General features: G+C 44.3%; 1 protein-coding gene across 1 annotated transcript in view; it reads left to right on the top strand.

The window, feature by feature from the left end:
* LOC115456822 (zinc finger protein 510-like) overlaps positions 1 to 5,815 on the top strand; it is a 93,030-nt gene extending 87,215 nt beyond the window's left edge. Inside the window, exon 7 of the mRNA XM_030186139.1 lies at positions 4,193 to 5,815. Within this exon, the coding sequence (XP_030041999.1) occupies positions 4,193 to 5,016 (824 nt within the window). The 3' untranslated portion in view covers positions 5,017 to 5,815. The remainder of the gene's footprint in view (positions 1 to 4,192) is intronic.
* The last annotated feature ends 6,632 nt before the right edge of the window (positions 5,816 to 12,447 follow it).

Here is a 12,447-nt window from a genome sequence, read left to right as displayed (position 1 = left end):
GCTGTGAAGCTTGTTCAGTATTTCATCATGTTTATTTTTCGTCTCCACGGCCTACCAGAATCAAATACGTCTGACCGTGGAGTGGAATTTGTATCTAAGTTTTGGCGAGCCTTGAATCAGGCCCTTGGGGTAAAACTAAATTTCTCCTCAGGATATCACCCTCAGTCCAACGGTCAAACGGCTCGCATCAATCAAAGCTGGAAGCAATTCCTCAGAATGTATGTTACCGACCATCATGACGATTGGAGTCAGTTGCTTCCTTGGGCAGAGTTTGCCCATAACTATAGAGAGAGCTCGGCTACAGGGCCTTCTCCATTTTTCATAGTGTATGGAAGACATCCTTGCGTACCGTTTCCATTTAGGACTAGCTCCGATGTCCCAGCGGCTGCCAAAGCAATAACCTCCTTCCGGTCTATTTGGTCTTCTGTACAGAAGACACTGCAATTAACCTCTGCTCGCATGAAGCGTCAAGCGGATAAGCATCGGAGATTGGAACCCCGATTCCAGTCAGGTGATTTGGTATGGTTGTCTACTCGCAACCTTCGACTGAAGACTCCTTCTTCTCGGTTTGCGCCATGATTTGTGGGTCCATACCCCATTTTAAGACAAGTCAATCCAGTATGCTACCAGCTGAAGTTACCACTCACTCTCCAAGTACATAACACCTTTCATGTCTCTTTGCTTAAGCCTGTGATTCTTAGAAAAGGATCCCTGCCCGCTCTGCCACCTAGTCCCGCGGTATCTGCCTCCCAGGAGGAATATGAAGTCTGAAAGATCCTTGATGCTCGGTGCCTCAGGGGACACCTTCAGTACCTGATTTCTTGGAAAGGCTTTGGACCAGCGGAGGATTCCTGGGAGGACGCTGCTGATGTACATGCCCCAGTACTGGTCAAACGTTTTCACCGCCTCTTCCCACACAAGCCCAAACCCCGGTCCCGAGGTAGAGGGGGGCCCTTGAAGGGGGGGGTGATGTTATGATTCTTCTGGATAGGCAGGGGAAGGTTTGGGACTCACTCCTGATTGACAAGCCAATCAGGACACTCCTGATTGGCTTGTCAGGGGCTGAGCCAGCAGAAGTCAGAAGCTTGATCCATTTAAGCCTGCCTTTCCCTTGCAGTCATTGCTTTGGCGTTGATTGCCTTGCTGAAGCCAGCCTGTGTTTGGTCGCTTGTGTTACGTGGGAGTTTAGCCTTTCTCCTTGTGCTTGCTGTTTCTGTGTGTGTGTGTGTGTGTGTGTGCTGGGTATTCCCAGCATGAGCCTGATTGCCTCACTTCCCCCACCTGGTTTGCTTCTCCTGCTTTAACGTTGTGCTGTCTGGGGTAAGTTGTTGCCCTGAATCATTTCAGTTTATTTGTTTAGCTTTCTCTCCTTCGGTGTTCCCTTGCTTATGCTGAGCTGCTGCTCTGCTCCCTATGGTTCTGCCTTCCCTTGTCCTTGTATTTTTGCTCCTGTTTGTTTGTTCAGTTCTCTTTTGTTTGCTGTAGCTGTCTCCTGTGTGTGGAGAGCAGCGTTCCTGTTCTGGTCTGTGTGTGTCAATGCAGCTTCCCCTGCTTGTTCACTCTCCCCTTATCTTGTCTGCAGAGTGCTCTGCCCTGTTCTTTCCCTTTAGCAGTTCCTTTTTTTTCATTTGGGGGTTGTGGGGCCAGTTTGTGTATTCCTTTGGTAGTTCTCCCTTTTCCTTTGTGTGCTGTAAGTACAGCCTTGTTCCCTTGTGTGCTGTGTTGTTTCAGCCTAGAGTATATTCCTATAGTTGGTTTCCTTTTCCCCTGAGTGCTGTGTTGTTTCAGCATAGAGTTTTTCATTCTGGGGCTTCCTGTACTCTTGTTCACCTGTGGCACAGCTTTGTTTTCCTGTAGAGGCTTCTGCCTCTCACCCTTTTTTCTGTGGCTTTACCCTGCACTGTGTGTACTGCAGTTCCGTGTGGAACCCTTGTTATTCTTTCCCCCTTCCAAGAGTGTGACTCTGTTCCCAGTCAGGCATCAGGCCCTCTTGCTTGGTCTCTGCGTGAGTGGGTTCCCGATAGGCCGTGAGGCCTGTCTGAATGCTCTATCTTCCCCTTTCTGGTGGTGCCTGTTGGTTATTGTGAGTTTGCGGGGTTTGGTGGCTGGGGTGGTGCATAGGGCCTGTTCGGTCCATCCTAGGCCTTGGCCTAAATTCTATACTAGGCCTCGGCCTGGGCTCAAGGGCTCACGTCCAGAATAACATTCATAAAGCCTTCACTTAGGTCTGCCCTTCTACCTAGCTAACTTTACTATTCCTTACACACGCTCATGATCACTTTGATCCCTGGATGCTAATCGTTTGGTTCTCCTCAACCCAAAAGCAGGACACCATGAATTCACTATATCCTCTGCTTTTTATTTCATGGCTCCCAAGATCTGGAATGATCTCCTCTCGAATATTTGGGAAGAATAATTGTATAAGAAATTTAAGACCCTCCTGAAAACGTTGATGTTGGGGTTCCAGGCTTGACCCATTGCCTGGCTCGCTTGAGTATGACTTGATATGAGTTCTTTTATTAATGACTTCATTTGATTTTGAATTATGTAATCCGCTTGGAGCTGCTCCCCAGGTCAGGTGGTATACCAAATGACTAATAAACTGTATCAGGCTGGCATAACTTCAGGTGCCTAAATGTATGGTGCACAGCTGCCAGTGGAGGAGTAGCCTAGTGATTAGTGCAGCGAACTTTGATCCTGGGGAATTGGGTTCAATTCCCACTGCAGCTCCTTGTGATTCTGGGCAAGTCACTTAACCCTCCATTGCCCCAGGTACAAATAAGTACCTGTATTTAATATGTAAACTGCTTTGAATGTTGTTGTAAAAACCACAGAAAGGAGGCATATCAAGTCCCCATTTCCCTTTCCCCCCCCCCCCCCCTTTTTTATAATGGAATCTGTGTGTCCAGATGCTGCTATAGAATAGACCCTCACCCGCGACATCCGGCTATCCTACTACCACAGTTGAAATAAATCCGGATATTCAGTGCTGATAACCAGATACCGACCAACATTCAGGGCTATTTAACCGGCCTGGAACAGCTCCTGGCCGTTTAAATAGCATTTAGCTGGGTAACCACTAGTATCTGGTTATCTCCGCTGAATATTCACAGTTTCCACATAGTGGCTAACCGGTTATATCGCGCATATTCAAGCAGTCCTATCTTTGGCTGCTATAAACTTAACCAGCCAGCACTGACTATTCACTTAGCCGGTTAAGTTTGAGTTGGCCAATAAACTCCCAGATATTCAATGTCAGTCAGTGGAAACAGCCGGGCATTGATATCCAGGGTCAGTGTCGATTGTGACACATAGGTGGACTGCCTCCCGTGGTTTGATTATCGGCTTCATAGTGACCAGTGCAGAATATCCAGCGACTGGTGCTGCTAGCTGGATAGCTAACTGGGTAAAGTTTAAACTGCCTTTTTGCTATCCTAACTTTATCTGGGTAGTTATCCAGTTAGTAGGCTGAATATTGCTATTAATCAGCTAACTCCTGACACTGCCTTCACTGTGCCCACTGTACTGCCCCAGTATTATATGGGTAGTGGCAAGGCCAGGGCCACCTTTAGAGATTGCAGGCTCTGTGCAGAACAGTTTGGTGGCCACAACTCCCCTGCGACTGACTGTCTTGCCACACCGGACCCCTTCCCTCCCCCTTGCCTGGGACTGACAGTCTGACCTGCTGTGCTGGACCCTCTCTCCCTCTCGCACTGAGCATGCGTGGAGGGGTGGGGACAGCACGGGGGTCCATTAGAAGGTTCTGCTGACTGCCAGGCCATAGGTGCAGGACTGCTTTTGCTGGCTCGGAGCACGGGACCCTATGTGACTGCCCCATTGGCCCTGCTTAAGGCTGCCTTGGCCAAGGTAGTCTGTAATGATTTTTAGTGGCACTATCTGGATACTGCCACTAAATATCAGACACAACTTAAGTGACGTATCTAGAAACTGTTGGAGTTCTCTAAATATTTCCTTTTGAAAACCAGATCCAGAGTCTGCAGATGCAAATCAGATGTACAGAACCAGCCAGATGTGATCTCACATTGTTTTCCTCTGGTCATGTACTGCGGCCTTCATATACGTCTCTCTTCTTGTTATGAGTCATGTGGCGCCTTAGTCAAGCAAATTCTTTATAAATATCCTTTTCAATAACTGTATGAATATTGAGCAGATTTTCCTATTTATCTAACAGATGATGAATTCTGGAACAGCAGCGAGAGACAGAAAATGTACGATGGGCCGCAGAAAGAGAGAAGGACGCCCAGAGACAGCCTGGATTCTTTAGCCAACTGTGAAGGAAGTATCAGAAGAGTAACAGTACACAGAGTGAAAGAAAAAGCCCCCAAAAAAGAGAGACTCGGCAGATTTATTGAACAAGAAACAAATCCCAATCGCAGCCGGAATCTTGTACAAACTGAGAGATTAACTGAAGAAGAAAAATCATTTCAGTGTCCTGAATGTGAGAAAAGATTTACTAGGAAAGCAGGCCTCAGGGAACATAAAAAGCTTCACCGACAAAACAAGCCTTTTAAGTGTGCTGATTGTGAAAAATGTTTTACATATAGATCACAGCTTACAATACATCAGAAATTTCATGAAGGACAGAAACCATTCAAATGTTCTGAATGTGAGAAATGTTTTTGGCGGAAAGGCCATTTGCAACAGCACGAAATTATCCACACTAGAGAGAAACCTTTTAAATGTTCTGAATGCAGTAAATGTTTTCGTCGGAAAGGTCACCTGCGAGATCATGAAATGACCCATATACTTCCACCAAGAGAGAAACCTTTTAAATGTCCTGTATGTTTTAAATGTTTTCGTCATATGGACAACATGCGAAGCCATGAAAAAGTCCACATGGGAGAGAAACCATATAAATGTTCTGAATGTGATGCCAGTTTCCTTTATATAAGCAGCATGCGACGCCATAAAAAGATTCACACAGGAGAGAAGGGAGCTGATGATCACAATGTGACATTCATCAGCGAAGCTGGTGAATACTTGTGCATTCCCTAGGATGAGAGAGCAAAGTCTTGTTGAATTCCTTCACGAGGTGAACCCTTGCATAAGACCTATGCTTATCTCAGCAAGCCGAAAAAAGTAAAACTAGAAATTGGCAGCACATTGCTTAGGATAAAAAGGTGCCAGCCATTAGCTTAAGGTCTAGAGCTAAATCTGACACCCAAGTTAAAAGCTATGATCAGTAAAGTTAACAAAGCCATAATCTGCATAAAGGAACCGTCTCTTGATATTCCAGAAATTAATTGAATACAGTATTGTGCAGCAATAATCATTACTGAGAGAATCCTACAGGTGAGAACACAAGAGCAGAAGAAGTATTTTCTGCAGTGCACTGACGTGTTGCACAGGTGCAGAAGAGTTTTTATCTACAAATGGTGGAAAGATTTCCCTCTGACTGTGAGACAGAGACTGGTCTTTTGCTGCTTATTATGTGCCTCTGCTGCTTTTGTACTGTTTCTCATTCCTTAAGTTTTGTTCTGTACAAAGTCTTGCTCAGTGGGCTTTCTCTGATGTTTGTAGTTACACTCATTATTTTATTTGTAGATGCAATAATTGTGTTTTGGGATACTGGTCTACAGCAGTGGAAGGATTCCCGAAACCACAAATTCTAAGGATATTAGCACTGCCCTTTCCCCTTATTCTCATGTATCTTAATGTCTCTATTAGATAAATAATAAATATAATGATAAACTACTTTTTTGCTCAAGAAGGTAATGGAAGAGAATTGAGCTAGGATGGAGGAGTGGCCTAGTGGTTAGGGTGGTGGACTTTGGTCCTGAGGAACTCAGTTCGATTCCCACTTCAGGCACAGGCAGCTCCTTGTGACTCTGGGCAAGTCACTTAACCCTCCATTGCCCCATGTAAGCCGCATTGAGCCTGCCATGAGTGGGAAAGCGCAGGGTACAAATGTAGCAAAAATAAAATAGATACTATTGGAGATTCTACATGGAATGTTGCTACTATTGGAGCTTCTACATGGAATGTTGATATTGGAGATTCTACACGCAAACTATTGGAGATTCTACATGGAATGTTGCTACTATTGGAGATTCTACATGGAATGTTGCTATTCCACTAGCAACATTCCATGTAGAAGCCTGCGCGGCCACATTGGTGATCTGCAAGGGCCGACTTCTACATGGAATGTTGCTAGTGGAATAGCAACATTCCATGTAGAATCTCAAATAGTAGCAACAGTGGAGGAGTGGCCTAGTGGTTAGGGTGGTGGACTTTGGTCCTGGGGAACTGAGGAACTGAGTTTGATTCCCACTTCAGGCACAGGCAGCTCCTTGTGACTCTGGGCAAGTTACTTAACCCTCCATTGCCCCATGTAAGCCGCATTGAGCCTGCCATGAGTGGGAAAGCGCGGGGTACAAATGTAACAAAAAAATGAAAAATAATTATTAATTAACAAAAGAAACCTCAACCGCCCAGGATGTCCTACATCGATGACCATCCAACATGGGATATTGTCACAGGTTTCACTTGGAGCCCTGAAAAAAGCCACAACAGAAAACTCCCTACTTAGGAATATAAAACTGTTTTAGGAAGAAAAAATAGAGCATTTAGTGTCTAAAACAATATAGCAACAAATCTATTCTCTATTAAAGTCTATAACAAGCTGAAAAAACTTAAATGATACTGTGCACAGTAATTGAGTCACTTAGCTGTCAGTATAAATGTCCTGGAACTTCAAAGACATGTTCCTTCCATTTGATCAAGCACCTAGGAGATTCATGGCTTGATCAAATGGACTGAACTTGTCTTTGAAGTTCCAGGACGTTTAGCCGGCGCGCCTTCTCCCTTTTCTCTCATCCCGAGAGGGGGAGGGGTGTTAGACTATTCTCCTTCTCCTCCAGTCCAACCAGGAAAAACCCCTTCAGGTTTACAGCATCAAGCAACTCTCAGTTTCTTTTCCTTTCAAAGCTTTAATGGATCTTCAAACAGCTCATCAATTCACAATACAGAAATGAACTGCCTCTTCACATTTCTCCCCTCCACCCCCCCCTTCGGACCCTCTGTTTCACAGGGAAAGGTGGGCCTGTCTGCCACAGCAAAGAGCAGCTCTCTCCCTTTTTCCTCTCAGCTTGTACAGCCTATAAAATCCTCTTTCAGGGCTTCTTGAGCTGTGAGAATAATGCAGTTACAAAGCCCTTCAATTTACCTTTTCCCTCTGTTTTTGCTAGAGCAGAGGTATCCATAAACTCCACACCTCCTTCATCTCTCTTGCTCTCTGATTCCCATTCCATTAAATCCTCCCCTCCCCCTGATCAGTATCCATCCACCAATCCTCCTCCTCCCCCTCAGCCCCCTGGGATGTGTAGTCTTCCTCCCGCTTCCCAGAAGTTTTCTGTCCTTGCCAGGGTTTCTGGGAGTTGTAGTCCCCCTTCCTTTCTCTAGCCTCCAGCTGTCCCTGCCCCTCCGGGAGCTTATTCTCCCGGCCTCGGGGATTCTGGGACTTGTAGTGAAGATCCCTAAGACAGGATCGGGTAGTCTTGCCTCTTCCCCGAGCTTCCTCCTGTATCTCCTCCTCACAACGTTTATACTGACAGCAAGGGGCCCTTTTACTAAGCTGTGTAGGCGCCTATGCGTGGCCAACACACACCAATTTGGTACTACCGCATGGCCCGAGCGGTAATTTCATTTTTTACGTGCGCCCACTACACAAACACATCAGAAAATTTCCAGTGTGCGGCACTAACCGGGCGGTAATTGGCATTGTACGCACGCTGACGAATACTGCTGGTTAACACGTGAGACCTTACCGCTAAGTCAATGGCTGGCAATAAGGTCTCAGGCCCAAAATAGATGCGTGCCAATTTTCATTTTTCGGCCAAAAAAAAGAAAGGACTTTCTTGCAGGTGCGCTGAAAATGAATCTGCGAGCATTCTATACATGCATCTACACCAGTGCAGGCCACTTTTCGGCACACCTTAGTAAAAGCAAGGACCCCTAAGTGACTCAGTTACTATGCATAGTAACATTTAAGTTTTTTTCAACTTGTTATAGACTTTTTAAGAGAGAAGAGATTTGTTGCTTTGTTTGTTTTAGACACTGGATGCTCTGGGTTTTTTTTGTTTGTTTGTTATTAATTATTATCGTAGCTCAAATTCTCTTCCATTACCTTCTTGAGCAAAAAAGTAATTTACCATTATATTTGTTATTATTTTTTGCTCTCCAAAGTTTGGATTTTTGATGGTTTCTATTACATAAATCTCACTCCTAGGTTACCTCTTTTTTGTTTTTTGTTTTTTTTTTGTTAGAGGTTTACATTCTCAAATTTAGATGGACTAGATGCTAAAGGAACTGGAGAAGATAGTCTGATTATTTACTGTAGTAAACCCACTTAGGGGACACACCACAAAACAGATTATAGGCTCCAAGGATGATAGAAACATTTTTGGAGCTTGCAGTATACAGTAGCGCACACCCCTGGATTCTATAAAAGTCGCCGAAATTTGCACGCCAAACTTTGGGCGCAATCCTGAGACGCGTATGCAACATAATGACTTAATGAGCCAATTAACACCAACTGTTGGCATTATTTGGATTTACCCGTGCTTCTGCCTGAACGCTATTGTATAAAATTGTGCACTGAAATGGTCTCGTGTGCAACCCCAAATGAGGTGTGGCTAGGGGTGGGTGGAGGGCACTCCCATAATTTAGTCATGATGTTATAGAATTCCAAGGGTATCGTGCCAGGATTTATACCAGGTTTCACTCAAGTCCACATGCTCGAAGTTGGTCATGGGAATTGGTTCTAAGTGCTATTCTGTAAAGGGAAAGGGTGTCTGGCGCAGAACACCTTTTATAGAATGTGATTTCAGCATGGGTCTTTCCGGCACCATTTACTGAATCCGGTCCCATATGCTTGATTACATAAGACACTTCTGATAAGGGCCAATTGCAACTCTTACGTGAAATGTTAATGAAACGATTTCACTATGGTTCCTCTGGCTCTCAGAGTTGACCTCAGTGCTGTTTGTGAAAACTGGGACAGATATCGGGAACATTGGAGAATGGTGCTGATCACCCTGAAACAGTGGAGCTGCTCTTTGGATTTTCCTTTATTCACATCCTGGATAAAAGGGATTGCGCCTCTTATTCCCAGGTTTATAACTCTTATCCCAAATAGGTTACTTCTTGGTCACTGTGAATATTTGCCCCACATCCCACTTCTCTCTAAATCCTATCACATAGGGGCTCCTTTTCAAAGCACTTTGCCTTACAAAGTTCCGTGGAGGGGCATAATTGAATGAAAACGTCTATCTCCATGGGCGTTTATCTCCGAGAACGGGTCCGTGAAGGGGCGGACCGAACCGTATTTTCGAAAAAAATAGACGTCCATGTTTTATTCGACAATTTGTGAGCTGGGCGTTTTTGTTTTTCAGTGATAATGGAAAATGAAAGCGCCCAGCTCAAAAACGAATAAATCCAAGGCATTTGTTCGTGGGAGGGGCCAGGATTCGTAGTGCACTGGACCCCCTCACATGCCAGGACACCAACCGGGCACCCTAGGGGGCACTTTTACAAAAACAAAAAAAAAGGTAAAAGAGCTCCCAGATGCATAGCACCCTTCCCTTGTGTGTTGAGCCCCCCAAATCCCCCTCAAAACCCACTGCCCACAAGTCTACACCATTACTATAGCCCTAAGGGGTGAAGGGGAGCACCTACATGTGGGTACAGTGGGTTTGGGGGGTTTGGACGACTAAGCATTAAGCAGCACAATTGTAACAGGTAGGGGGGGGATGGGCCTGAGTCCACCTGCCTGAAGTCCACTGCACCCCCTAACAACTGCTCCAGGGACCTGCATACTGCTGCCAGGTAGGTGGGTATGACATTTGAGGGTGAAAATAAAAAGTTGTGAAACATCATTTTTTGTGGTGGGAGGGGGTTAGTGACCACTGGGGGAGTCAGGGGAGGTCATCCCCGATTCCCTCTGGTGGTAATCTGGTCATTTAGGGCACTTTTTGGGGCCTTATTCGTGAAAAAACAGGGTCCACGAAAAGTGCCCTAAATTCTAGCTACAAACGCATACTTTTTTTCCATTATCGGCGAAAGGCGCCCATCTCTCCTCGGCCGATAACCACGCCCCAGTTCCACCTTCGCCACGCCCCCAACACGCCCCCGTCAACTTTGTACGCTTCCGCGATGAAGTGCAGTTGAAAACGTCCAAAATCGGCTTTCCATTATACCGATTTATTCGTTTTTGTGAGATAAACGTCTATCTCCCGATTTGGGTTGAAATCTAAGTGTTTTTCTCTTTCAGTTATAAGGTGGATAGTAACCTATGGAACTTTGTAAGGCTAAGTGCTTTGAAAATACGCCTGATAGTCAGATAAGGCTTCTTCACATGTTCTGTTGGGTGGTTATTTACCAAATAGAAATAAAATTAAAACCTGGATCTTTTATATATATATATATATATATATATTATTATTATTTTTTTTTTTTATTAAGGTGAAAAATGTAGGAAGTGGCAGAAAAAGCCATGTGAAATTATCTTGACCACATTATAACTTGGAAGTGAATTTATACATCATGTGGGATAACTTGAAGGATTATATGAGGGGAAAAAATGGTCACGTGTGGATCTAATGGTAAAATTTAAAAAAAAGAAAACGCCAAAAGAAATGGTTAGATACAATGACACTGACAAGAAAGGACATAAAAAAAAGATCTGGGCTTTTTAAGTCATTACAAGCCATAAAATTCTACTTCCTGCCACCCGCCATTCTCCTCACTACCTCCCACATTTACTTTCCAAACTATTGGGATGCTTTTTATGAATCACTTATTTTCTGATTAATATCTTCTTTTTTTAAATATTCGTATGAATTTCAAGTATAATACCAAGCAAAACACATTTGTACAGTAACATGCTTTGAAAATTAATCATACAAGGAAACAACTAATTTATAGAAAATGCATACCCAGAAGCATCTTTCCAGCCCACTATTAAGAGGAAGCCAAAAAACGAAAAAAATTAAGGAAAATAACGAGACAAAACATCTCCAAAGAAGAAAGAAAAGTAGCTAGCTGCCTACCATCCAAAATATTCGAAATCGGTGGCTTCAATTATTATTAAAGGGGGAGGGGGGTTAACACTAATGTTTCCTTTGTCCTCTTTCACTGTAATTAAATGCTGATAACTGGATAGGCTCAAAAAAAACCCCATTTATCTGCATGATAATTAACAATGGGCCTCTTTTTATAAACTGCGCTAATGCTGCAAATACACTACAGCCCATTTAATTTTAATGGGCTGTGTCGCATTTGCCGCACTGGAATCGCTAGTGTGGTTTAGTTAGAAGAGACCCAGTGTATTTATATGGATATTTAAAAAAAAGCAGAGAGCCCAATTGGAGCACTCCAGGCCATAAAAGCAAAAACTTTCTTTCTGGGTTTCTGTAGTAGCGTCAGGAAACATTCTAACTGCATGGTTCAAAAAAAAAAAAGAGCAGAGTCACTATGCTTCAGAAATAATCACAACAACCGCTTGTTATCGGAACTCAAAGCCAAAGTCACAAGCAGTGTTTCAGGAGCAGTTTGAATCCTGATCAGATTTTTCTAGTATATGTAACATCCAGTAAATTTTTTTTTTTGTTACATTTGTACCCCGCGCTATCCCACTCATGGCAGGCTCAATGCGGCTTACATAGGGCAATGGAGGGTTAAGTGACTTGCCCAGAGTCACAAGGAGCTGCCTGTGCCTGAAGCCCTTGCAGATCACCAATGTGGCCGCGCAGGCTTCTGCTTCTGTGAGTCTGACGTCCTGCACGTACGTGCAGGACGTCAGACTCACAGAAACAGAAGCCTGCGCAGCCTTCTACATGGAATGTTGCTAGTGGAATAGCAACATTCCATGTAGAATCTCCAATAGTAGCAACATTCCATGTAGAATCTCCAATAGTATCTATTTTATTTTTGTTACATTTGTACCCTGCACTTTCCCACTCATGGCAGGCTCAATGCGGCTTACATGGGGCAATGGAGGGTTGAGTGACTTGCCCAGAGTCACAAGGAGCTGCCTGTGCCTGAAGTGGGAATTGAACTCAGTTCCCCAGGACCAAAGTCCACCATCCTAACCACTAGGCCACTCCTCCACTGTTGCTACTATTTGAGATTCTACATGGAATGTTGCTATTCCACTAGCAACATTCCATGTAGAAGTCGGCCCTTGCAGATCACCAATGTGGCCGCGCAGGCTTCTGCTTCTGTGAGTCTGACGTCCTGCGCAGGACATCAGACTCACAGAAACAGAAGCCTGCGCAGCCTTCTACATGGAATGTTGCTAGTGGAATAGCAACATTCCATGTAGAATCTCCAATAGTAGCAACATTCCATGTAGAATCTCCAATAGTTTGCGTGTAGAATCTCCAATATCAACATTCCATGTAGAATCTCCAATAGTAGCAACATTCC

Source organism: Microcaecilia unicolor, chromosome 13 (assembly GCF_901765095.1).
Source record: "Microcaecilia unicolor chromosome 13, aMicUni1.1, whole genome shotgun sequence".
In the NCBI taxonomy this organism is placed as follows: domain Eukaryota; kingdom Metazoa; phylum Chordata; class Amphibia; order Gymnophiona; family Siphonopidae; genus Microcaecilia; species Microcaecilia unicolor.
Note: the sequence above shows the minus strand (reverse complement) of the source record. Positions and strands in the feature narration are given on the sequence as shown.